The following is a 25,097-nucleotide window of genomic DNA, read 5'->3' on the forward strand; positions in this document are numbered from 1 at the left end:
GCGTGGCTAGAAGGGCCAGAGGCTGGGCCTCCGCTGGCGCTCTTACGATAAGCAGTGGTTAAGGAACAGTCGCCGGTTTTCGATGGTGCCATTCTTTTTGAGCATGTAGGATCCTTGCTTGGCCCGCGTCACCCACTAACTCTAATTCCATTTCCCTTCTCCCCTCAAACGCCAGCCCAAGGAATGCAATAAACGCAAGTATTTATTGAACGCTGACTGCGAAACAGGCTTTTGCTAAGTAAGCATTTGACGTGAGCTCATTTAACCCTCACAACGCTATCGCGATGGTACTGAAATCATGACCAATTTACAGATGAGAGAACTGAGGCTGTGAGGTTAGGTGTCCAAAATCACAGTTGTACAGCAAATGGTAGATAAACGGGCGCGGGCACCTGGCCCCAATGCTCGTTTTCTGGCTCGGCACTGGGCAGAGCTTCCTCGAGGGTCGTGTACATCAGTCTATGTCCCCAGAGCCTACTGACTATGAGAGCGCAAGCGCGGGTGGAACTAGGCAGGGGTCGCCGGAGACCACCTGGGCGCTAGACGAATGCCTTCCCAAAGGGGATGGGAAGGAGGAAAGCACAACTAGGGGAAGGTAAATCGTCGTCTTGCGAAGCGGCCACAGGAAGGATCCGGCCGAGACCGCACGAGCTGATTGGCCAAGACTTTCGGCGGCTGAGGCGAGTCCTGCGGGTCTCCCACCTGCAGTTCTCCTGCCCCGCCAGCCAGCGAGGTCCTACGGAGTCGCATCCAATCTGAGAAATGCTGGGGCGAGGACGGCAGTTGCAGTTAAGAGTTTAAACAAATCATTCCTCGGCCCCATTTCGCTCCACCAATAGGAAGTGGGCGGGCACAGGGGCGGAAAATGTGGCTACACGAGCAGGCGTCAGAACCAATCAGCCCTGGGCCTCGTTCCGGTGCGCCAACCGGCGGCGTGAGCGGGTCTGGGGGCGGTAGTCCAGAGCAGCTGTCAGGCCGAAGTCCGGCGAGCTACGCGCTGCAGGGCGGCTGGAGGAAGCGCGGCGCCGGGCCGGGCCCTGGAGATGGTCGCCGGCGCCGCGGGCTGGTGTTGTCTCGTGCTCTGGCTCCCCGCGTGCGTCGCGGCCCACGGTGAGCGGCAACGGGCGGGGCTGCGCTTCAGGGCGGGGCTGGCGGTCCAGCTTAAGCCCGTCTCGGGCCGGGGGCCACGGGTCACCTTGGGGACCCCGGGAATTCGGAGCAGGGCAGGTTCAGAGACGGGCGCCTGGAGTGGGTGGGTAGTGGTTCCCCAGGGACATGAACTGGGTGCGGCCTGAGGCTGGGCTGTGAGTCCTCAGCCCCCCACGTCGAAGTAAGACTCCCCCTACCCCCACTAGCGCTGACTTAGGTGGCGAAGGGGGCGAGCAACAAGGAGCAACTAGCGATACTACAAGCTGGAGATAACGTGAGCACTCACATACGTAAACGGGGCCACACGTTGCTACACGTGGGTTCACAGGCACTAGCACATACGTACACACCCAACTTGTTTGCACCTACACGAGAACATAAACATACACCCATATACGTACGTGAGCACATGTGTATACCTACACTTGATTTATACAGATCAGCAGATGCAAAGGCCAGGCAAAGATGTGTGTGGGGAGGAGGGGAAGTTTAGTGCTAATCCAGGAAAGCTTCCTTGGGAGTGTATCTGTACCCGATGGGAAGTCTCCACTCCCGGGATAAAAGGCCATATATGTAGCCCAGTGCCAAGCCAGTGGAGTTCTACCTGGCGGCTGATTTTGGACAGTAGAAAAGGACAGCTAAAGCCACAATCCATCCCAACGCTCTGGCACACAGTAGCGACTTGATAGTTTGTTGATTGACTAACAGACCTGTGGCAGCAACTTCCACCCTTTCACATTCCTCAGTCTCTCTGGGCTAAGGAAACCAGGGACTTAAGTTCAGGTAAAACATTACACTTTGGTGCTGAAGAGATCCACACCCCAGAAATATCTGGTTATTCTGGCAATTCCCTTCCTCAAAGCAGTGGAGCTGGAAATAGTTGTTCATTCATTCAACAACCTTTTTGAGCACCAACTGTATCCTAGCCACTATGTTAGATAGTGTGGATACAGTATTGAATGAAGTTACAAACTTAGGTCCTTGTCCTAGTGCAGGAGATAGACAATAAACAAAAAATTATAAATACTGTATAATTACAAATGATGTTAGAAGTGTCATTGGAGAAAAAGTACATTTTGAATGGGCATAAGGGGAGAGCAGTCACAGGGCAGGTTTCTCTGAGAAAGTGACATTTAAGCTATGACCTGGTGGATGAATAGAAGTGAGCCATATAAAGGGGTAGAGGTGGGGATAGGGTGAGGGAACTTGCAAGAAGCCTTGGAGATGTGAAGAAACTGAAAGGAGGGCAGTGTAGCTTGAACATAGGAAGAGATGAGGTTGGAGGGCCAGATCAAGCAGGGCCTTGCAGACCAGAGTTAAGTTTAGATTTTAAGTGCAAAGGGAAGTCATTGAAGGGTACTGAAGTGGTGACATGATATTTGCTTTAAGATGTTTTAAGAAAATCCCTGGCAGTTATTGGGTGAATGGACCGTAGGGAGCAAAAATGGAGGCTAAAGTAGACCAGTTAAAAAGCTGCAACAGCCAGGACAAGAAATGATAGTGGCTGGACTAGGGGGATGGCAGTGGAACCAGAGTCAACTTTTAAGTTTTGGTGACAGCTGGTTTGTACGCAGGCTACCACATCTCCATCTTGAAATTCCCAAGTCTGCTTCAGAGCAAAGATCAATGAATTAACCCTCAGGTTAACACTGGAGTTCTGTCTTCCTGGCTCACCTGTGTAAGCAGCAGCAGCAATAGCTGTAAATCTCTGGGGTTACTAACTCTGTCTGCATCAACTCTATCCTCTCCAGGGCAGAGACCATCTATCCTACCCACCTGGAAGACCCAACTGGCTGAAGCTGAGTCTCTGGGCCCAGACCTTAACCAGCCCCGTTGAAGGCATGGGGTCCATGATCTGAACCTGAACCAGCTTTTTTCCCTGGAGCCTTCTCACCTGTACATTTTACCTTTCAGGCTTACGCATCCATGATTATTTGTACTTTCAAGTGCTGAGTCCTGGGGACATTCGATATATCTTCACAGCCACACCTGCCAAGGACTTTGGTGGTATCTTTGTAAGTTCAGGGAGGCCCCCTCATCTCTGATCCTGTCTCCACATTCCCCACACTAAGTTGAGGTGACCCTCATCGCTTCAACCCATACCTGAGTGCTGGGACAGAGAAGGGGGCAGAATCCAGCTCTGTCTTCCAGGGGCTACAGAGCCAGGAAGGGCTTCCAGCTATTCCTCTGGGTATAATACAGACCTGGGCACCACAGAGGGAAAAGCTGTTTTCTTAGGGACACGATGTAGTGAAAAATCAAGGGCTCTGCTAGCTCCACCTCTGAACAACATGACTCAAGGCAAGTTACTTCCCCTCTCTGGGTCCATACCAACTTCCCTACCTATGTCTGGGAAAGGCAGGGTGGGATAGGACTAGACAGACCTTTGTGAGAATTAAGTAAAAATGCTCAAGTGTCCAGTACACAGAAATCGTTCCTCATTTCCCTCACACTTTGTGAGAAGCTGATAACGTGGGATGGTCAGCCCAGTTCTAAAGCAGGTGTGTCTCCCCACACTCTCACCTGTCTAAATGTCTTTCAGCATACAAGGTATGAGCAGATTCACCTTGTCCCTGCTGAACCTTCAGAGGCCTGCGGGGAACTCAGCAACGGTTTCTTCATCCAGGACCAGATCGCTCTGGTGGAGAGGGGGTAAGGAGCGGACAGGCATGGGCACAAGGGGAAGGCAGGCATAGGGTAGATTCTGAGATCAATGTTGGTGGTGATGCTTTGAAATAGCTGCTTTTAAATAATTCATCTTTTTAAGGGTCTTTAAGAAACATCTTAAGATTATCCAAGCCTTTGGCCATTTACTTGTGAGCCTTTATAGAAAAGCCTCCAGGGCCCTCCTTTCATCTTCCCAGGGTGGTGGTCTGGGGAACAGAGAGCTAGGACCCCGCCTTTCCTTTGGTCTCATCACCACCTCTTCCAGGGGCTGCTCCTTCCTCTCCAAGACCCGGGTGGTGCAGGAGCACGGTGGGCGGGCAGTGATCATCTCTGACAACGCAGTTGACAATGACAGCTTCTACGTGGAGATGATCCAAGACAGTACCCAGCGCACAGCTGACATCCCTGCCCTCTTCCTGCTTGGCCGAGATGGGTGAGGGCTCTTTGTCTCTGGCTGTATCAGCACCAAGCTGGGTGCCATGACTCGGGGAGGTCAAGGGCAATCACCAGTCCCTACCCACAAGCCTCATCTTGGGATGCCCTGGTTGGAGGGCCAAAAAAGTCCTCAGGCTCTGGAACTCCCAGAGTGATGGGGACAGTGGGGCAGGATGGGGTGCCAGGAAAGTGACCATCACCACCTCTCTTCATGCTCTCCCAGCTACATGATCCGCCGCTCCCTGGAACAGCATGGGCTGCCATGGGCCATCATTTCCATCCCAGTCAATGTCACCAGCATCCCCACCTTTGAGCTGCTGCAACCGCCCTGGACCTTCTGGTAGAAGAGTTGGTCCTACATTCCAGCCATAAGCAACTCTGGGCTGGGAAGGGGAAAATCCAGGAATTCTGCTGTTTGGGACTTGGGGATAGCATTTGGGGACTGGGGGAGCCAGGTAGAGGAAAAGGGCTTGGGCCTTGGCTAAGTTGAAGGAAGCCACACCACTGGCCTTCCCTCCCCTGGGCTCCTAAGTTGTCTCATGCTATGGGAAGAGGCAAGAGCCAGGCCCCAGGTCTTATGGGCTAGGGTCTGGAACTAAAGGGGCCAACAGCAGGTGGTCTGAGAGCCATCTGAGACCTGTCACATCCCACCTGGCTTCAGCCTCCCCACCCAGGGTCTTTCACAGCAGTTGCTGGAATGGTATAAGGAGCTGGTGTTTGAGGACTACATAATAAACCCTTACTGACTTTTTAGCAATAAAGCCTCTCATCAGGGTTGTAACTGTGTCCTAGAGTAAAAGCACACAGGGGTGGGACGGGCCTTCAAACACTTATCTGGTCCCATGCTCTTGTTTTGAAGGGAGGAAATTGAGGCCCAGAGAGGATACATGACTTGCCCAAGGCCCCTTAGGACCAGTGCTCAGATTGCTAATGTTGGATCACAACAGCCTCCTGCTCAAAAACTTGGGAAGCTGTAGTTCAGTCCCTGAGCAAAAGCCCCATCTTGTAGCCTGGTACTGAGGACCCACATTGGGCCTCAGAGGAGCCCTGCTCTTGGACTTTAGAAACATTTGCACAGCAGAGTATAGGCAAGACCAGGGATGACCCCAAACTGGGGAGCTGGAGCTCCCATCTCCTGCCGTCACCTGCTCTATCCTATGCACTTTTGCACCACCTGTGTGACTGCTGCCTTCCTGGAGCAGCTTGTCAAGCCATTCTCCACAAAGCATTCCTGCAAAGGCCTGTCACCACTCATATTTTATTGAGAACAGTGGGCAGGTGGGGAGGAGGGGGTGCTGGCTGCTGTGAAGGATTAAGAACCCAGTAGGCCAGACAGGCAGATTCCACCTGGCTCATGATGCAGGAAAGGGCCTGTGGGGCGGCACCTGCCCTCCCTGGGATCCCTCAGCAGGGGCATGTGGCAGGCCCCTCAGGAAAGGTAGGCAGAAAGGAATTGCAGGTGATGGGTTATAACTTCCACAGCTTCCAACCCAAGAGTAAGGGGCAGTGCTAATCTGGGGAGGAGAGGGACACAGTCAGGGCTAATCTGAGTATCTAGCCTAGCTCTCCTAGGTTTCTGGAAGACTTCAATGTTCCTCTGCAGGGATCCTAAAGACGGAGATTGAGACTAGGAGAGCCCCTTACTGACTCATGCTCTAGAAGACTCTAGGACATCCTAAATTAAGGAGCACAGGCCTTTCATCCCCCAGAGCTCAGCCATGCTGCTAGAGTCCTCAGTGGGAGGAGGGGGGAGGAAGGGGTGATGATGTCCCTCCCAAGGGAGGCAGAGACCTCTTCCATACCCTGTGAGGCCAGCCACTGTGCCAGGGCCTGAGAGGCAAGGCATAAGGACAGAGTCTGTTGTCTGGGGAGATTCTCTACTCCCCAGATGTCTAAATGGTGGGTGTGGGGAGGTGAGCAGAGGGAGGTAATCCCCCTGGTTCGGTGTTGCCCCGCAGAAAGCCTTAGGGAAGGTACTCTGGAGGCCCAGTTCCTCCCTCCTGCCTCTCCCAGCTGTGCTAGTGGGGAAGAGGGTAAGGGTGTCTAACCCCCTCTCTTCTTCAGTGGAGTCAGGCTGTTCTCAGGTTGCCACTTTGTGACCCAACCGCCCCCCCACCAACAGTGAGTTGAGGAGGGTGAAGCCTCAGGTGGATGAGTAAGCGGGGCCATGGGGCCAAGGGGAAGAAACACTGTTAGGCCGTGACCTTGGTTCCAGCCACTTACACCCGTACCTCAGGGGGAGGCCAGTTCTGAGAGGCTCAGTGACAACGCAGAGCCTGAGCCGCTCAGCAGCAGTGTCCTGGGCATGAGGTCTGGCGGGAGATGGAGGGCCTAGGGTCCAGCCTGTCTTACCCTCTGGAAGAAACAGAGCTGGCATGGGGGGAAAGCAGGCAACAGGAGTGGGAGTTCCTTCCAAGCCTCTGCTCTGGGGCAAGGCCCCCTCTTCTGGCAGGGTCTGGGGTAGGACCACTTCTAGGCAGGGTGACATCACACATCAGTCATCTCATCCCCCAGCTCAGCATCTTCCGGCTCTCCTTCCTCGTCCTCTTCCTCGTCCTCCTCCTCAGAGGTCATGTTGGGTTCATCAGCCTCTGCCAGACATTTGGGGCAGGAACAGACGAACAGATAGTTCTCCCTGCAGAGGGTTGGGGGGGTTGATGGTGAGGGTACAAAGTCAGGCAGCCACCAGCACGGAGAAGCCCAGAGCCCGGCAGCCCAGCACACCCCCAGCTGGCACCTGAGGATCTTGTGGCGGCTGTGGCGGCTGCGCTCCCGCTGACAGCAGTCTAAGTAGCTGATGCAGATTTCCTAACGGGCAGAAGAGAGGTGGGCTCTGACAGTCTGTGCTTTCTAACAGATGGGATTAGGGCCTCCCCAGCCTCTGCCCTATGTCCAACCATTGCCCCATCCCCAGGAGCCAGAGCTGCCCTTCAGCGAAGGAGCAGGCCACCCTGATCCACTCCCCTGTGCTCACAGCAGAGGCCACTATGAGGCTTTCACAATCTGTCTCTGAGACAGGGGGCTATGGTTGGCCTCGGGCCATGGCCAAGGTCTGTGGCTGGGGCAGACGTTATCTTGGTGTGAAGCTACTTGCCCTGAAAGAAGTTTCAGCCAGGCTCCGTGCACAGCTCTAAGAGCCAGGGCCCCAAACCCACACTAGCACCCCACAGTCCAAGCTACAAAGGGCCGTGTCCTGCTTCCTTAGATGCTGCAGATTCCTTGATCAAAAGATAGCTGGGGACAAGAACTTAGGCACACAGCTGTCTCTGAAACACTGCTCTGAGGCTTTCTGGAGTTATTTTTTGAAGTGGGGTGGGGTTAGAGTATACTCATGGGGAAGACTCATGTCCTGGAGCATGTGGGGATTCAACCCAACAGCCTGAACTTGGGACTGTAGCCACTGCTGCTCCCAATTCCTGGAGAGAACTTGCAAGGCCCACTGCCCACCCACCCCGACAGCTACTGGCCCCCTCACCTCTCCTGGCTTAATATCCTCCAGGGCGGTGACATGCAAAAGGAAGTTGTTTTCTGGGAAGGAGGTCTCTGCATTGGGGACACAGCTGTGGTTGCCTGGGTCATGAGAGGCAGGTAATGAGGACTGTTGACTAATAAAAATAACAGCCTTAACTGTGCAGAGCACTGGGTCCCATCTTTCCTTGTTCTCTGATCCCTGCTAGGGCTAGGCAGGTCTTGGGACCCCAGTTTCCTATATCCCTGTCCAGTGCTCTTTCCGGAAGAGCACAGGCACTAATGCACTCCCGCATCGCTCCCCTCCCCTCCTGCCATGACTGCCCCTTCTCTCCTCACTGGTCAACTTGATCCTCAGATGCGTTCCCAGTGTCTCACAAAGGGAGGGACAGGGCTGTGAAAGGGATGCCCGTGCCAGGCCACTTAACTCAGTCCTGTCTGTTATTGGATGTCTGGTAACAGCTGAGCCAGGCCCTCTGAGAGCCTAGTTTGGGAGGAGTAGTGTCCCCAGAGCCTGGGAGGAAGGTTTTGCAGTGAGGAGAGCAGAGGGTGGGAGGCTGGGATCTGGAAAAGACAACAGTCTGAGCTGGCTCTGCCCCCTCCATCAGGTGCTGATGAGACTGCCTTCCAGCCTGAGCTCCTCCCGGGCTGTCACAAAACTCTCCTACCAAAGCTCACAGGGCAGTGGTGGGGCAAAACCCAGGCTCCCCTTTGCAAGAATCAGAGCTCTGTGCCCTGCCTTAGCACTGGGCCTAGCCCACTGGAAGGTTTTATATCAAGGCACAAGAGTCCAATAAATGAATGAAAAAATAATGGAAGGAGAAGGCTGAGGGGAAATCCCCAAGGAAGCTCAGCCCTAACCCCACTCCCAGACTCAACTCTACCAGCCCAGAAGGGGCCAAGAGAGATGAACTGCAGCTGTGACGCTACCCCTTCTCAATGCCGGGACTCACAGCAGCTCTGCAGCACAAAGAGGCCAGATCCTTCACAGTTAAGAAACTCACCAGTTGCTGTAAGACAGTAATATGCAGATGTTATTGCATCCACGTTATAGGTGGGAAAAGGGAACTAGGCTTATAAGGACAGGCAGTGGCTCCACTGTCTTGCCACCCAATCACTACTATTTTACCTGAAATTGCTTCTCTGAGGCGCAAGCCTTGCTTTCCTATAAATGGTACCACCTTACTGTCCGGCCCTCCCCCACCCCCAGCATCAAGCCTCTGCACAGATCGCGGAGCCATTTCTCGTGTATGTCCTGCAGACAGATCTGAAGCTTCCCATAGGCACACAGGGATTACCTTCCCCAACCACGAACTCAGAGCTCCCTGGGGGAAGACTGTGTCCACTGCCTAACTGATGGATGTCTCCAAAGTTGGGTGAGGCCCAGGCTCCATCTCACCAACCTGCCTCGATGTCCTTGTACAGCTGGTCAATGAAGGCGTCCAGCTGCTCACGGTCCTGAGGCTTCAGCTCCAGAGCGTCACAGGCATGGACCCACTGGCTCAGGGAGCTGGGGGTCCCAGGCAGCCATGGTTGGAGAGGAAGAGGCCCAGCTCACAGGGCTCTCCCACTCCAAGCAAGTTAAGTCCATTTCTTTCTCCGGGGGGAGGGTGGGGGTGGGTGGGTGTGTCCTTCCCCAACAGACCAAGTGCTCCCAAGACTCAGTCTTTCTGACCTCCACCACTGAGTTTAGTCCAGCATTCTGGCCAGAGTCACACCCTGCCCCACCCTAGTCTTGAAAAGAGATGTGGCTACCTTCCTCAGTCCATCTCCCACCCCAGCCCTGAGGGACAAGTCCAACAGCTCTGGAACATTCCCTCCTAACCTGGTCCCAATTCCTTGGCCATTGGTCCCAACAAGAGCAAAGAGAGACCGGAATCCATCTGGAGTGAACCACTGTGGGGAGAAAGGGAGAAGAGCACTCGGGTTACAGCCACTAGCTTTTCTTCCTGTTGTGGAAGTCTGCTGTGAGTCAGTCCCATCCCAACTCCAGAAGACCAGGTCTGCTCTGGCTTAGCTGTCCCAGTAGGAGACGCTGACCTGGTTGCTCCTGGAGAGCTGGAGTGCCTGGGAGGCCACTGGTCCCACCTTCCCCACACTCACCTGGCTGAGTGCTTCCTCATAAAGGGCCTCTGTGAAGAGTCTCCGCAGAAGCTCCAGCTGGCCCTGGTTTAGGGGAAGCAGGGAGAGACTTGCATCCCTGGGGATTTCCCATTAGCACCCAGGCAGGGCCCAGAAGACCACGTAAGGGAAGGAAGAGGGCGAGCTCTGTAGACCGAGCTTTCCCTGGGGGCAAACGAAAGCCACAGAATCCTTATCTCCTAGAGACTTGGCAGTCTCTGGCCTGTTCCAACCCAGGGTAGCGAACCCCAAACTCCTCCCTATTTTCTAGCCCTTGTACCAGCAGGGCGGAGGCAACCTGGCTTAGAATTTCTGTCCTCACCACCACCCTCCAGGCTCCCTGCCCCAGCCTCCAGACCAGCTTGACCCTCCCCCTCCTTTCCCCAGATTCAGTGCAGGAAGGCCCACCCCAGATGCCCTTTCACACACCTACCTCCACCTTCAGGCAGCTCCTGCATGGAAGTCTGCTATTCTCAGGGAGAATGTGTAACTCTGATTTGAAGCAAGTGCTCAGTACACTGGCAACTAAAATTGTTTCACACCGCTCCCTGACCCTGTGGAACCCCCAGCCCTCCATTTTCCATTACACTTGATTCGCCCACTGCGAATCCTATCATGGGGTCCTGCCTTCCCACATCAGGGCACCCAGCCCTTCCATCCTCTGTCATCACCCCACTTCCCAATTTTAAGTCCACATTAGGTCATGAAGTTAAATAGCGGCAGGAATACAAGTCTCTGAACAGATTTTTGGACCCAGGCTCTAACTTCTTCCTGTGGCTGGGAAGGCAGCAAATGTGGAGCTTCCCTTAGGTAGCCACGGACATCCCCAGGCTACTGGGGGGCGGTGGGAGGGTCATGTGGGGAGACCAACCTTGAATTTGTCCCCTAGGAGTTTGTGGACAATTTCCTCCTCCTCATTGGCCGTTTTATTACAGAACTGGGAGAAGAGCCTGATCCAACGATCCTTATCCTTCGCCTGCAGTGAACAAATATACTTCAGGGTCAGGTTCACACATGCTCACGCATGCATGTGCACACATGGACTCACGGATACCCTCCTCTTTACTGCCACTCCTGCCCGTGTGGGAGGAGTAAGCTGTCATTCTAAAGCCCCTGCCCTCAGAGAAACACCATCACACATGAGCTTCTAAGTAGACCCTTCCTCCACACCCTGCCCACACCCAACCATCTTCGCAGCTGGTGCCAACCTAGCCAGTTCACGACACTTGGGAAAACAGAATGAGGCTGAGGAGCAACAATACTAAAGGGGTCAGAGTGGCTTCTCTTGCTTTATCTAAGAGACACAATCCTGAAAAGGTGGTGCTTATATATGAATTGCTGCTGCACAGGAAGTCACCCATAGGTCACAGACCACAGGCAAGATGAGCCCCCACTTCCCCTGCTAGATCTATGGTTAGCTACTCCTAAGGTTTACACAGCAAGCAGCTCTCCTTTGGGAAGCCCAGAAGGAACTCTGTATCCAAGCCAGAGTGTTAAGGTGAGAAGAAAACTGAGGCCAAGGGTTGAATGAGGCCGGAGTCAGCTTCCCTGAGAAGATCAGGTGGGCTCACCTGTTTCACCGTGGCCACCATCCGGGCCATCAACATGATGCTTGCAGTCTCAGGGGGGTAGTGAACACTCCTGGGGAGAAAGAAAAAGGCTTGGCCTAGAAATTCTCTCCCCAGTAGCTGAATTCAGGGACGCCCAGTCTGATTACTACAGAGAATCTTTCCTACCAATCTCATTTATAACCAAAGAGAGAAAGTCATTGGCAAGGACTTGGGCAGGATTTTATACCCCTATGGGCTTAATGGGGCTCTTTCTGGGAGTGCGTAAAATGCTGAGAATGGTGGGACTGGCGGCTCAGATTTAAGGCAGGGGGAATGGGTGATAGTTCAGCCCTAAGAATGGAGGAAAAATCTAGGGGGTGGTAACTTAACAAAGATGGCTGCATCCACTAAGCACGGGGAAGGCAGGCAGGGAGGGAAGGATAAAGGAAAGAAGAGAGGAAATGCTACCTACCTCCATGCCTCCTGCAGCTTATTGAGAGGATGCAGGGGGTCATCCTGGGAGGGGCCTGGGCACAGGACCTGATGGTATTGCTCAGCTGCGGCTAGTAGACATTCTGTACTGCAGTACGTCACCTGTTAGGGGAGGTGGAGGTCAGCACCTTAGGATCTGGCAGCGGGGTGAGGCACAGACACCCATGTGGTCTCACCTCCTCTAACTGCACTCCTTCCACAAATACCCCCTGAGCAGTAGTCAGTGGTATTATGAGATGAAAAAGCACACAGTGTTCTGGGGGCATGTGAGAGGGGCACCTGACCCAGGCTTGTAAAACCATGGGAAGGAGAGACTGCTTCTCAGGTACAGGGAAGGGCCCCTGCCAGGCTCCTAGGAAGAGGGCAAGCTCCCACCAAGCCTATTTTCTACACAATGGGACTGGAACAGAGAGGACGAAACTGGAACAGTAATGTCTTTTTAATGTCTTTCCCTACATTCGGGCTCTCAAGGGCCATGACCAAGTCTGTCCTCACTCCTGTCTCCCCAGAGAGGACTTCAGCTTAGCCCCCAGGGATATTCACCTGGCAGCGGGGACAATTCTGGTGCAGGTCCTTGCGCACAGTGCACAGCTCAGGGTGAGGCAAAACCTGGCCTGGTTTCCCAGTCAGTCTCTGGGCGTTCTCCTCTGCCTTCTCCAGTGCCCGAAGGCAGTGGTCACAGGCTGGGGGAGAGAGCCAGACATGACAATTAAGTGTCTTGAGAGCAGGGGCCGCATTTGCCCTTTTCACAGCAATATCCCCAGGGCTAATATAGCACCTAGCTCAGAGAAGGTGTTCAATAAAAGTCTGAGAAGTGAGTGAATGAATGACTATGTTAAATGAGTGAATTTCACACGCATTATAGATGATGCCTTCTTCCCTCCCCGGAGTCCCCACCCATCCCGGCAGACTCCCTCTGCTTCTTGATGGGACTTAGTCTATGGGGCTCCCCACCCAGCCCCCAAACTGGGCTTTCCCCACATTCTGGAGCCGAGTGACCCTCCTTTCACAGATTTTTCTCTAGCCCAAGAAAAGTGTGAAAAAAGCACGTGACTGGCAAAGCTAAGAGCGTCCTATTTGTCTCCGACCCCTAACAGCCTTTTTTAACCAAGGGGCATGGGGTCTCCTCTTGGTAGGGGGCTCCACTTTGGCACAGAGCCCTTCAGCACGACATCTAGTACCTTACAGTATAGGCCACACTGAGTTCCACCTGAGTGACAGTCCTCCCCCAGGGAGCACTTTGGAAGAACCTCTCTGCAGCAGGCTTACAGCCGCAAATGGCCTGAGATTAGACAGAGGCATGGTTCTCAGGCGCAGCTCTCCAAGGGAAGTTGCACTTTCCTCCCAACACCTGGAGTCCTAGAGACGTCAGCCGGTAGGGATGTACGTACTCTCTTCCATGCGCAAACGCTGCTGGGCCCAACAGCCCTCAGGAGTAGGTGAGATGTGCTCACCTCGGTAGCGATAAAGTGCATTCCAGAGAAACTGTGCAGCCACCAGGGGCCGTTCGATGAATATGGTCTCCCCCTTCTGGATCAGCTGTGTGGCAAACAACCCCTTTCCCTAAGAGGGCAGAGAAGGAATAGGATGGCCATAAGAAGAGACAGAGGACATAGCTTCAGGGGCTCCTCACCCCCACGTGCTTCCCTCCCGTCAGAAGCCTCTGCCTCAGGAGGGTTCATGGAGCGTGGTCGGCACCCTCCGTGACTGCCTCCTCTGGAAATGCAGCTCTGCCCAGTTTCAGTCGCACTTCTACCAGCCTGTCCAGAGCAGAGGGCGTGGGATGGGAAGAGAGCCACCACATCAGCCGTGTCAGACTAATGAGAGGAGAATTTTTAGGATGGCCAGAGCAGGGCCAAGGTTCACAGCAGGCTGGAGCCTCCAGTACCAGGAACTGGTACAGGGCGGCCTTCTCTGAGTCACCCACGTGCCCCTCCAGGATCCCAGTCGTGAAGCTGCTCCTCAGGGTTGCAGAGAAATCCTACACCACGGGAGGGAGAGGCCTATGCGGGAGAATATGCCCTTCTTCCCTGGTCAGCTGGGTACTCACAGCACCTAGCATACATAGTACCTGGTACCCAACAAGTTCTCAGGTGTTACACTGAAAGGAATGACTAATCTTAGCGCCAGTCCTAATGCTAACTTGCTGTGAAACTTTGAGCCAGTTGCTTCACTTTTTTACCATGTGAAAAGCGGGTATTATAATAATACCTACCAGGTAGTTTCCAGGATGCAATGATATAGCACAGGTGAAGGAATTTCATGAACTCTAGCTCCTTACTACTCAAAGTGAAGTGATGGACTGGGCAGCATGGGTATTGCTTGGGAGATGTTAGAAATGCAGAATCTCAGGCCCCACTCCACACGTGCTGAATCAGAATCTGCATTGTTAAAATCAGCTGCAGATGCCCAGGTGATTCATATGCACATTAAATGAGAAGTACTGGTCTAAAGCACTGTAGATATGTATGGGATGAAGGATGAGAAAACAACTGTTGAATTGCCATCTCTCACATGTGCAAAGGGACTCAGGAGACAGCTTCAGAACCTAGGCAGTTACTGGCCCAGCTGGGCACTTTCTCCCACTATACAGAGTGGTGCCCCTGCCAACAGTGAACTGTCATGAAAAGAGAGAGAAAGGAAATGATTGACACAGCAGTGAAGTGTCCTGTCATGTGGCCTCCTGGGTAGCTCCCGGTTTCCTTCTGCACTGGCACTCTGGATAGACAGGGGCACCTCCCAAAATCAGAGCAGCAGGATGTATAGACCTGGACAGGCCCTGAGCACCCCGTGAGCCACAAATCTCAATCCTGTGAATAACTCTGGGAGCTCTAATATGGTACAGTGGGACAGCTGGAACAAAACCACTGGCAAAGCCGTGGATGCAGCCTGGTTGTCTTTCTAGAAGCCCACCTCCATGCCTAGTAGCCCCTGGGACCCACCCAGCAAAATGAAAACCTGGCCTTCCTCTGTGGGACAACAAGATATAGACAGGTATCCACATTACTTCTGACAATCTCAAATCTCAATATTGAATAAATATTGATCTCTTTCTCCCTCTTTCTGGAGGACCAAATGTAGGAAATATTTAGTAAAGCAAAGGAAAGAATCAGAGCTGTTCCTCTATGAAACCACTTATCCCCCAAACATATAAAGTATTTCAAGAAAAACAACTCTAATTCATATTACCAAGAAGATTGGAGAGAATGGAACCTGAATGGAAAGGGTACAAACTATGCAAAGTTATCTCCAATTTGAAAAGTTTAAGTTTAAAAAAAAAAAAAAGATTGTACCAAAAAATCTAAGACTATGTAGTAAATTAATTCTTTATTAAATTATTTTCTAGAAAAATATTAAGTGCCAAAAGTGAATTCAAAAGGAAGGAAGCCAAGACAGACTTGAAATGCCAATACCTGCCTGATGTGCATTAGTACAGCATCCCGGTTGACATCTACCATATTTGGTCTGGTTTCTGTTCTGACTGGTCATGTCCCTGGCATAGCAATTGGTAAAATTTTGGAAATCACTCCTGCCAATATCCATAGAGGCAATAGAGAAAGTGGTCAAAAACTACCCCCATGTGACGCCCCTATATGGTTTCATGAGCCAGCTGTCTCAAACCAAATAAGTAATTCTTGTGCTATTTAAACTATTCAATAACAGAGAAAAAATGGAAAGCTTCTCTATTAAAAAAACAAAAACAAAAACAAAAAACAAACAAGCATAATTTTGATGTGGTAACCTAAGGAAGATACCATAAAGGAAAAAAAAAAAATCACAAACCAATCTCACTTGATGAATGTAGAGACAAAAAGCCCAGGATAAGCCATCTTGTCACCAGGTCTGGGCATGTGATTCTTCTGCAGCAGCAGGTCAGTTGTAGGCATGGAGAGGGAAGCCAGCTCATTCTTCCAGAGCTGGGGTTTTGATAGAAGGCTAGGACAGGACAATTGGGCAAGGAGAGTGGCTGAAGTGATGAAGTAAGAGGGAAGAAGTAAAAAAAGGAGGGGCCTGAGAGATAGGGGTGAAGTGAAAGTAAAGGTGAATATCTCTGCAGGCTAGGAGCGATGGAACTGAGACACCATCAAACTGTGAGCCAATGACGAGCACTGGAGGCCTCGGGGTGGAGATGGAGTTGTGGGCAGCTGAGGAGGCCAAGGATATGGGAGCTGATTTATCACGTTAAGAGAGGAATGCTCCAGGTACCGCTGGAGTGAAAAGAGGACAGTGGAAGGTTAGGTTCGGGAACTGGATGAGTACGATGATGTTGAGAGCAGGAGACAGATGACTAGAAGGCTGACATCTAGGGCAAGGACCAAGGATACACACAGCCACTACACATGACAAACTGTTCAACCTCATTACTATACAAATATAAATGAGAACAAAGCGATATCATTTTGCACATATCAACCAGCAAAGATAACCAAGAAAGAAAATACTCAGTGCTGGTGAGAACAAAAGGATGTGTGCACAGACACTAAGCTCCAATATCTTTGACCTCAGGATTTTAAAACAAGATACAACATAAGGGTCCATAAATGAGCAGTTGTTGAGTGAACAGTGGTCCTCCCATAAAACAGACTATTACTCAACTCTTAAAAATTAATACGTAGCATTACTGATATTGAAATATTTACTGCTGCATCAAAAAGCAGTTTCTAGAAATACCGTTTTAATATGCACGTATTTGCACAAATATAAGATTCTCAGTGTTTTACCTTCTCTTTCCTTACATGCGTTTTTTTTTCTACAATGAACTTCTAAAACACGATAACAAAACAACAAAATGTCACCCTCTTGATTTAAACCCTTCAATGCTACTACGGGCTTCAGTCCAAACTCCTTAACACTCCAAGACCCTTCGTGAAGTGTCCTGGCCTTTTCCCTCAACCCCCACCCAAATCTCACTCAGAAAGTTCCCTGAGGACCCACGCGTTTTTGTACTGCAGCTCCCCCTGCCCAGCACGTCCCGCCCACAGCTCCCAGGACCCAGAAGTAATGTCCCCCGGCCTGGCGCTCCCCGGCCCCACTGGCGGAAAGGCCCGGTTCCACGGGGGCAGGGGACGCGCACGGAAACTCAGCGGGCTCGGGACCACTGCATGACCGCCCCGGAACCCTGCGCGCGGGGACAGGGAGGCCCCGGGCCCCGAGCCGGGAACGGGCCGCAGCGTCCGAGCGGCAGAGGAGCCTCTAGATTCCAGGCATGGGGTCCGGTGGGGCTGTCTCCAACGCCGGGCGGGGTGGGGGACCCCGGCACGGTCCGCCGCGGCCTCACCTTGGCGCTGCTCACGAAGCACACTTCCACGGCGACCCGGGCTCGGCCCGCCACGCCCACGCAGAAAGAGAACACGTCGCACATGGAGGCCGCCATCTTGGGCGTACCTCCGCCTGCTGACCCTTGACCCCGCCTCGACCCGGCAGGCCCCGCCCCTCACCGGCCCCGACCCCAGCGTGAGTGTCCCCGAGGCTGCGAGGGTTTGCGCGCTAGCCGGTCTTAAATTGGATCTTTTTGGTTTCTGTATCTGTAGGTTAAGTAGTTCGTTTACTGGGTGTAGCTAGGCCTGCCTTTGCACAGTTTTGCCTCTGTCTCTATCTTCGTGGCCAGTACCAGAGCTTGTGTGTGCGTGTAGTTTTGATCTGTGTACCTGTATCCGAGTTCACGTTTGTGTCTGTTGTCTCTGCCACCCAGTGGTCCGTCTTGAGTAAAGCGCTCTCTGGACCCAGTCATGGGGTGGGACAGCAACGGGCTGACTTACTGCTATCCTCTCTGACCCTCAACCTGAAGGGAAGAACTAGCTTACTCCACCTATCCATCCTACAAAGTCCGGCGCAAGATTTCCTATTTCCTTAGGCAGTCTGGCAGCGGGGCAGACTGTCCTACGACAGATCAAGCTGGACGTGTGTCTTCCTCAGACTCTTCAGGGCGTAGGGACCTTGTAGCCTGGGGGTGCTGGAGGGTCTAAGGACCCGTGAAATTGTATGCAGAAGTGAGTCCGCAGATGCACATTGTCCTGACAACAGGAGAGGAACCTATTCTCTTGTTCAGGACTGACCTGAACATTTGTCCCCACAGCCAAGCCTGACCACCATGTCTCAGTTTGTTCCCTCGTGCTCCAATTGATTCTGTGCTACTTGAAAAGGGACCTGTGTCTGCATCTGCTGCGGTCTCATGGTGACATTTAGGGATTTGATAGAGCCCAGTAACTGCTGAATAGGTCGCTGCTGGTGATTTAAAAAAAAAAAAAAAAGTGAGCCAGTGGTTCCTGGAAGAGGCAGATGTAGCTGTGTTCCTTTAATAGAGCTGACTGGGTCCAGCATTAGGAAGGAATTCCCGGAAGACAGGAACAGGAGGGTTCTTGAAGCTGGACCCTGGCCTCCCTCCAGCTGCAGCTTGGTCCTGGAGACGATGGTCAGCTGCCTTGGCGGCAGGTGGTTTTCCAAGGCCACCCCTGCTCCCTGCCTTTCCTTCCTCCCACAGAAAACTCTGGAGAGCAGTGTGGACCATGCCCTCTCTCACCACTAGGTGGCAGGGCAGTCCTCCTTCCACCAGTTCATCTCCACACCCAGAAGTCATTCTGTGTTTTAAATGAATACCCTCAACGGAAGCCCGCCAGGGAATGTGGAGTGCTAGAGAAATTAGCTCTGGAAATGTTGGTGGCAGGCTTCACAAGAGTAGGCTATCAGCTACGCTTCTTGGAAAGAAACTGAGTAGATTCCTGGGAAGGAATGGGAGCCATGAGAACTGGTTGTGAAGCAGGGGAATAATAATACAGCAGAGTTTATGACAAAATGCCAGTTTTGGCAAAGGCAGAGTTAAATCTCTCTACTCTGTATGAAGATGGATAGGGGGTCAACTCAAGTAGCTAGACAGAAAAAGATGGTGTTCAGGGTAGCATGTCTGCTCCAAGGAGGCAGCTGGGCCTGAGCTCCTTCTGAGAGTGTTAACGGTTCAGACAAAATAAGAAAACTTTGGGAAATTCTGCGAGAGGAAGTGGGCTAAATGGTCTGCCCTTCCTTCTTTGCTCTCAACTCCACCATCTCCAATGGGGAAGAGTCTTCTAGGCCCAGATACTGATTCAAGGAGGCCCTCTCTCGTCTACAGCCAGGCCAGGCAAAGATTAATCCCTGGAAAAGCCAGGGGTGAGGTATTACTCCCACAGGTGAAGGGGACCTATAAGCCTTAATAGTTACTGCACACTTAGTACTGAGCCTGGCACACTATAAGTGTTTTACAGACATCATCTCAGCCCTGGGAGGTCTACGTTATCAACACACCCATTATACAGGTGGGGAAAAAAAAACTTCAGAAGTTCGGTAACTTAGCCAAGGACATAGCTGAAGGCCAAAGTCTGTACCCATGATCATTTGCATTATTACAGCTCCCAGGGGTAGATATAGAAAAGGGGGGCCCCTGCTTGACAGTTCAGATTCCCCTGATGCCCTTTGACCTGACAAGCTCTTCATTAAGAATTGGAACAGGGAGGTCCAGTTGGTGCCCCCAGGAAGAACTAGCCCAAACAGCTTGGGTTGAGCCTCCGTCCCAGTCCTCAGCTGTCCACTCCTGACTCCGCGTCTTCTCTCTGGATGGTGGTGTTGGAGCTGCTGGAGGGCTCGTCCGGGGAGGCAGCTATGGCAGATGCAGCTGGCAGTCTCAGCCTTTGCTGCTTCTGATACTTAACCCTGCGGTTTTGGAACCAGACCCTCACCTGTAATTGAGGCAGTGAGAAGAGATCAGAATGTGACCAGCAGTTCCCACTGCTTCCCCCATTCCCACAGTGCCCACTCCTCTCTGGCCAAAATTTACTCTTCATTCTAAGGGAAGCACACCCTTCCCTCTAATTCCAGTCACCACTCATTCACTCAACAAATATTTATTGAGCTCCTGATATGAACTAGGCATCACCCTAGGTGATGGTGATAATAGTGAGCAGTAGAGGCATGGTCTCTGCCCTCATGGAGCTCATAGTCCAGTGGAGGGAGACTAATAACGAACATGGAAACAAATGTATAAACACAAATGGGGGTATGAACAGGGGTTTGAGCCTCCCTGAAGAACCAGCACTTAAGCTGAGGCTCAGAGGATGAGAGGCCAGCCCGATGGGGACAGAGAAAAAAGCAAGCCAGGGCAGGGGAACCAAGCTTGGAGCGTCTGAGGACCAAAAAGGAGGAGAGCATGGCAGACACATCTGAGAGAGGGGAAAGCAAAGGAAGGGAAACTGTGAAGGCCAAGGGTTAGAAGTGTCAACTTCGAGCTTTTAAGTGGGATGCAACACAGTCCTATTTACATGTCAAGTAAATTGCACATCTGGCAGTTGTGTGAAGAATGGATATAAACAGATTTGGGGAGACAGCTGGGGAGACTATTGCAGGGATCCAGCGAGAGCTGGGTCTGCACGCTCCCTTCCCTGTGTGATGAGAAAAACAGTCCCATTTGGAACTGGGGGCAATGGAGAGAAATGAAATGATTCCAGTTGTATTTTGGAGGTAGAAGTGAAAAGGCTGGCTGATGGATTGGAAGTGGGAGAGAAAGAGGAATCTAGGATGACTAAGTATTTTGAGCAACTGGGTGGACAGTGGTCCCATGTGTGGGAAAAGGAAGAGATTTGGGGAGAAAAATAAAATCAAGAATTGAGGTTCTGACTGAAGTTTAAAATGGCTACCCACAAGACATCCAAGTGGAGGCCTCAAGAAGGTAGTTAGATGTACAAGTCAGGAAAGAGAGGTGGGCTGAAGATAAAAATTAGGGAGTCATTGGCTTACAGATAGTATTTAAAACCCATGGGGATAGATTAAATCAGCTAGGGAGGAAAATTTGAGGTCACTTAGAGAAGAGTTGCCTACAAAGGCAACCAAGAAGAAAGGACCAAAAAGCCAGAAGAAAAACCAAGAGAGAGTGGTGTCTTGGTGTGGAAGCCAAGAGAAGAGTGAATTTCATAAGAGAAGGAGTGGTTGACTGTACTGAGTGGTGGGGTAAGATGAGGAAAGGAAAGCATCTGTTGACTTTGGCAACATGGAGGACATTAGAGACCTTGATGAGAAGGTTCAATGAAATGGTAGGGAAAGAATTCACATTGCAATGAGTTAAGGAGTAGATGGGAGGTGAGGACATAGAGAGAACATAGCCAGTTCTTGATAGGTTTGCCTCTGAAAAGAGCAGAGAGATGATGCAGTAGCCAGAGGGGAATATGGGGTCAAGGGAATGTTTATTATTTTTAATATTTAGTCCCTTGAATACCTACTTAATTTCACTGTCAGCTCCTTATTTAGCATGGAAACATTACATTATAAAGTTCTAGATTAACACCATGTGTTGTTTCCATAATGTGATTTCAAATAGGACTATTTTTCTCATCATACAGGGAAGGGAGTGTGCCAGTGGTTAGGGCCTGTCTCCCCCATCGGCCTGGCACAGAGGATGAAGGCCCATAAATTCCTCCCAGCCCCCACTCAGGGTCTTTGAGAGAGTAGTATCTGTCCCTAGGTGCAGCCCGGGCCCCACAGGAGTCCCTGCTCTCACCTGGTTCTCTGTAAGGTTGAGCTGGGCTGCCAGCTGGGCTCTCTTCTTCCCCACTAGGTTGTGCTGTTTTGCAAACACTTTCTCCAACTCTTCCAACTGCTCCAAGTTAAACATGGTTCGAACCCTCTTTTGGGATCTCTCAGTGTCCTGAAGGTCCTGAGTTTGGGCCCAGTCTCGAGGACCCCAGAGGCCTAGGCAGTGAGCCAGCTCCAAGCCTGAAGAGCAATTAGCAGGAGGAGAGGTTAGCCAGTAACCCCCTAGCTTCTCATCTTAGAGGAGAGAGGACAAGCTCACAGCTCCACTGCCCTGTCTTACCCTTGGCCAGGTAACACAGCAAGAAGGCAGGGTGGGAAGAGACTGCGCAGAAGTAAAACAAATGAGAAAGAAGGGACAGTGTTGTGAGACCGCTTAGGCCTCCATTATTCTTCAAGAGAGTGGCATAATCTTTGGCCCTAAGAGGAGATGCCAAACCTCCATCTCTCCTTTCCTTTCCTTGGCTACTTCAGGAAAACCCTATGGGATGAGCAGAGAAGAGACCTGCTTCTCAACAAAGAGTGAGGGTTCATCCTTTTCGTTCATTCAACTTTTTGAATGTCTACTATGTTTCAGGCATGGTTCCAGGACAAAACAGAAAATCCCTAACAGTAAAAAAGGCAAATAAGTAAAATATTGAGTATGTCAGAAAGGGATTAGCGCCAGTGAGAAGAATAAAGCAGGGAAGGACAGGGTTAAGTGTGTGGGAGGGGGAGGGGGGATAGTTTGTATCTTTAGAAAGGTAGGCACCTCACTAAGTTGACACTTGAACAGGGCCACTATGTATAGCTTATGCCCTGCACACAGGTACCCAGCTGAGAGGGTAAGTGGAGTCTGAAATTCTGCCCACTCTCCACAGGCCAATTCTTCCTGCCTGACAAGGTGTTGTGCCAGCTTGAAGTTAGGGGGTGACCTTTTCTAATGCACACAAGGGTGCTTTTCAGCTCATATAGCTGTGGGCCAGCAGAGATGGAGATTGGTCTGCCAAGGGGCAGTACCTGAGTCATAACTCCAAAGGAGTGAGGAAGTGAGCCCTTGGGCTAGCTTGGAGGGAAGTGTTCCAGACAGAGGCCTGGCAAGCGCAGTGCTAAGACTGCTCAGCTCCCACTAGCCTTGGGGAGGCTCCAGGGCTGGCAAACGAAACTGCCCCAGTGAAGGGAGTGAGGCCTGGCTGCCCAAGACCCAAACCACTGGGCTCACCTGGCTTACCATAAACATAAGCATTAATAGCAAACTATGAAAAATAATCAATGGGGCCAGATTTAAAATATGGTACAGCCTTACAATGGACCATTCTGTGGCAAAGAAGCTCTGCATGGACTTACAAGGAAAAATCTCTGATACATGGTCAAGTGAAAAGAGTAAGGTGTAGAGCAGTGTGTCTAGTATGGGGGTTAGAAGAATGTGTGTGTGTGTGTGTATGTATGTATATATGTATTTATTTTCACACATATATACGTGTGTGCAGGTATTAAATATGTATAAAATACCACTGGAAGGATAAAGAAACTGGTGTCTGGCTGCCTGTGGGGTGGGGAGAACCAGGTGGCTGGGGGACAGGAGTGGTAGAGGGAACTCTCCTCCATACTATATCTTAGTTAACATTTTGAAGTTTGAACTGTGTGGATGTAACACCCATGCAAAAACTAACTTGAAAATGAGACAACCATATACAAAGTAGTAAACTGCAATTCAAACCTCAGGTGTGTGGGGATGTTAGAAAAAGGTGGCTTGGAGTGAGGGCTGTGGCTCTCATTCAGTGGCACGAATCTGGATGGGGTTGGGAGACCAGTGTTTCTCTCCCACATGGTTAGGAGAAATGCCAGCCGAAGGGAGTTGAGGAGATGCAGGATGGGGGGAACCCAGAAAGTAGGAACCAGGTAAGATTGTCTTACAAGGATCTTAGTATGGGTCAATAAGGCTTGCACTAACTTCGCTTCTGTTTTCCTTCATGGGAACCACGCGGATACATGAACCAGACAGCCAAAAACGGCAGAAACTCGTGTAGATGGATGTTAATGCTAGAGGAGAAAGTTACCTCAATGGTTAAAGTCTCGCTGGGATTTAAGTGACTGCGCTCCAGGGCCCAGAGCCCCAAGGTACCACTCTAGGAGCTATAAGCAAGCAGGCGCAGAGCAGAGAAGTGCGGAACCTAAGCTCCCACAGAGGTGAGCAGCAGAGGCCGTAAGCGGGTCGGCTAACTCCCTACGGCTCCTCGCTGGAGGGTACCAGCGGCAGCATCCGCTTCTCCCGTCTAAGACCGGGCCCTGGGTTCGCGACGAGAGCCGCTTTGGGCAAGAGCCTCCGCCACCAAGCGTTATCCAAAGCGGGTGTGGGAGACAGCAAGGGCCTCTACCAATCCCTCGTCCAGGGACGCGGGGCTGGGCCCCCTGCAACCCTGCGCTGGCCCTGGTTGTCTGCCGAGCCCCCTCTGGCCCGCCCTCACCTCTCGCTCCGCACCCGCCTCACCACACACACCTTCTCCCACCTCAGCGGCGGGCCGGGCAGCCTCCCACCCGGTCCCGGCAGCCTCCCACCCGGTCCCTCTCTCCGCCCAGTATCAACGGCAGGCTCAAGGGTCATAGCGTTTCCACCCACTCTAACCGTGTGTGGCTCTCAAACTCGGGGACTTCTCCTCTACCCTGTGCCCACCGTCGCGGCCGTCCGCCACCTCGTACCTGGGACGCCGAGGCCCTGGAGGCCGCAGAAGTGGGCGGCGCGCAGCCGCAGCACCGGGAGCTGGGGGCACGGCTGGTCGAGCCCCGCGCTCAGGTAGGCGGGCAGCCACGTCGCCGGGCACGCGCCGGGCAGAACCGGAGCGGGAGGCCGGGAGGGCGCGGTCCAGAGGCCCCCGGCGGCGCCGGCGGAGACAGACAGAGGGGAGACGGCGGGCGCATGGTGGTCGGGTCTGGCCAGGATGGCCTCGACGGAGAAGGAGGACTCGAGGCGTCCGGTTGCACGGGGTGGGCCTGGGCCTGCCGAGCGGCGCGGCAGCGCGGGGGACGCGGGCGCGGGGGACGCGGGCGCGGGAGAGCAGCTGGAGCGCGGGCGCTGGACCCGGGCGCCCGAGGTAGCGGGCGGCCGGCAGCCTCGCTGCCCGGGGCTGGGCATGGCGCGCCCCTTGCCCGGACGGGCGCAGAAAGGGGAGCCGGGGGCCTCTGGGCTGTGTGGGCAGCGCGAGAAGCGAGTGAGGACACCTGCTTTAAATAAGGGAGCGAGCCTTGCTGTCCAGGAACGGCCGCAGCTGCCGGCGAGGGCTCTTAAATTGGACAGGGCGGGGCCGGACTGGCCGGGCCTTTTCTTCCCGCAGCCCAGGCGCCGCCTCCCGGGAGCAGCCGACCCCGCGAAGTTCCAAAGTTCGGTGTGCCCCAGCGCCCTCCCTCCTTATGCATTAAAAAAATCCCACCCCCAACCCCGGCCCGTGCTGTCGGGTAAAGGACCCTGAGCTCGCTGTGACTTGCTGGTGATCCCGGGCGAGCCACCCTGCCAGTGTAGATGGATGTTAAGCTTTGCCTTCAAGCTTTGGCTCATCCTCTCACTGTCTGTGAAGCAGAAGCCCTGGCCACACTCACCTGTGACTGCGCAAGCCCTTAAATTTTTTAAAAAATTTAATTTAAATATCTTGTTTAACCACTGTGAAGTGTTAATTTCCCACCTTTCCC

General features: G+C 52.5%; 3 protein-coding genes across 6 annotated transcripts; 1 reads left to right on the plus strand and 2 right to left on the minus strand.

Moving 5' to 3' along the window:
* The first annotated feature begins 900 nt into the window (after positions 1-900).
* PRADC1 (protease associated domain containing 1) lies at positions 901-5,028 on the plus strand. The gene is made up of 5 exons (XM_036873322.1): positions 901-1,110; positions 3,064-3,164; positions 3,692-3,801; positions 4,082-4,249; positions 4,475-5,028. Exons 1-5 carry the CDS (start codon positions 1,044-1,046, stop codon positions 4,593-4,595), a joined length of 567 nt encoding a protein of 188 aa, XP_036729217.1. The 5' UTR covers positions 901-1,043; the 3' UTR covers positions 4,596-5,028.
* Positions 5,029-6,202: 1,174 nt separating this feature from the next.
* On the minus strand, positions 6,203-17,282 carry SMYD5 (SMYD family member 5). 4 transcript variants are annotated; one of them, XM_036873320.1, is made up of 13 exons: positions 17,161-17,282; positions 13,337-13,445; positions 12,426-12,565; positions 11,863-11,984; positions 11,412-11,481; positions 10,712-10,816; positions 9,823-9,885; positions 9,545-9,615; positions 9,123-9,229; positions 8,724-8,729; positions 7,727-7,821; positions 6,989-7,059; positions 6,203-6,886 (listed from the first exon to the last, which is right to left on the minus strand). In XM_036873320.1, the coding sequence occupies exons 1-13, from the start codon at positions 17,254-17,256 to the stop codon at positions 6,739-6,741; spliced, it is 1,203 nt and encodes a 400-aa protein (XP_036729215.1). In that variant the 5' UTR covers positions 17,257-17,282; the 3' UTR covers positions 6,203-6,738. The 4 variants fall into 4 exon arrangements, 3 of the variants coding, with proteins under 3 accessions (XP_036729215.1, XP_036729214.1, XP_036729216.1); XM_036873319.1 differs by having other exon boundaries at positions 8,673-8,729; XR_005022409.1 differs by lacking the exon at positions 6,203-6,886 and adding an exon at positions 8,148-8,283 and having other exon boundaries at positions 7,016-7,059; positions 8,673-8,729.
* A 2,150-nt stretch (positions 17,283-19,432) lies between these two features.
* On the minus strand, positions 19,433-24,546 carry NOTO (notochord homeobox). Its single transcript, XM_036873813.1, has 3 exons — positions 24,114-24,546; positions 21,403-21,617; positions 19,433-19,591 (listed from the first exon to the last, which is right to left on the minus strand). Exons 1-3 carry the CDS (start codon positions 24,544-24,546, stop codon positions 19,433-19,435), a joined length of 807 nt encoding a protein of 268 aa, XP_036729708.1.
* Positions 24,547-25,097: the final 551 nt, after the last annotated feature.

The sequence above is a fragment of the Balaenoptera musculus genome, chromosome 13 (genome assembly GCF_009873245.2).
Source record: "Balaenoptera musculus isolate JJ_BM4_2016_0621 chromosome 13, mBalMus1.pri.v3, whole genome shotgun sequence".
Lineage (NCBI taxonomy): Eukaryota > Metazoa > Chordata > Mammalia > Artiodactyla > Balaenopteridae > Balaenoptera > Balaenoptera musculus.

Bases quoted from the DNA above. Each gene is read 5' to 3' on its own strand.
- PRADC1 (XM_036873322.1), top strand. From the start codon at position 1,044: ATGGTCGCCGGCGCCGCGGGCTGGTGTTGTCTCGTGCTCTGGCTCCCC. The intron at 1,111-3,063 runs GTGAGCGGCAAC...TTTACCTTTCAG, and splicing joins CGCGTGCGTCGCGGCCCACG to GCTTACGCATCCATGATTAT. The intron at 3,802-4,081 runs GTAAGGAGCGGA...CACCTCTTCCAG, and splicing joins ATCGCTCTGGTGGAGAGGGG to GGGCTGCTCCTTCCTCTCCA.
- SMYD5 (XM_036873319.1), bottom strand. From the start codon at position 17,256: ATGGCGGCCTCCATGTGCGACGTGTTCTCTTTCTGCGTGGGCGTGGCG. The intron at 9,886-10,711 runs GTTGGTCTCCCC...CCCCTAAACCAG, and splicing joins TCCTAGGGGACAAATTCAAG to GGCCAGCTGGAGCTTCTGCG. The intron at 7,822-8,672 runs GTGAGTCCCGGC...CTCATGACCCAG, and splicing joins CTTTGTGCTGCAGAGCTGCT to GCAACCACAGCTGTGTCCCC.
- NOTO (XM_036873813.1), bottom strand. From the start codon at position 24,546: ATGCCCAGCCCCGGGCAGCGAGGCTGCCGGCCGCCCGCTACCTCGGGC. The intron at 21,618-24,113 runs GTACGAGGTGGC...ATTGCTCTTCAG, and splicing joins CCAGGGCCTCGGCGTCCCAG to GCTTGGAGCTGGCTCACTGC. The intron at 19,592-21,402 runs GTGAGAGCAGGG...CCTCAATTACAG, and splicing joins TCAACCTTACAGAGAACCAG to GTGAGGGTCTGGTTCCAAAA.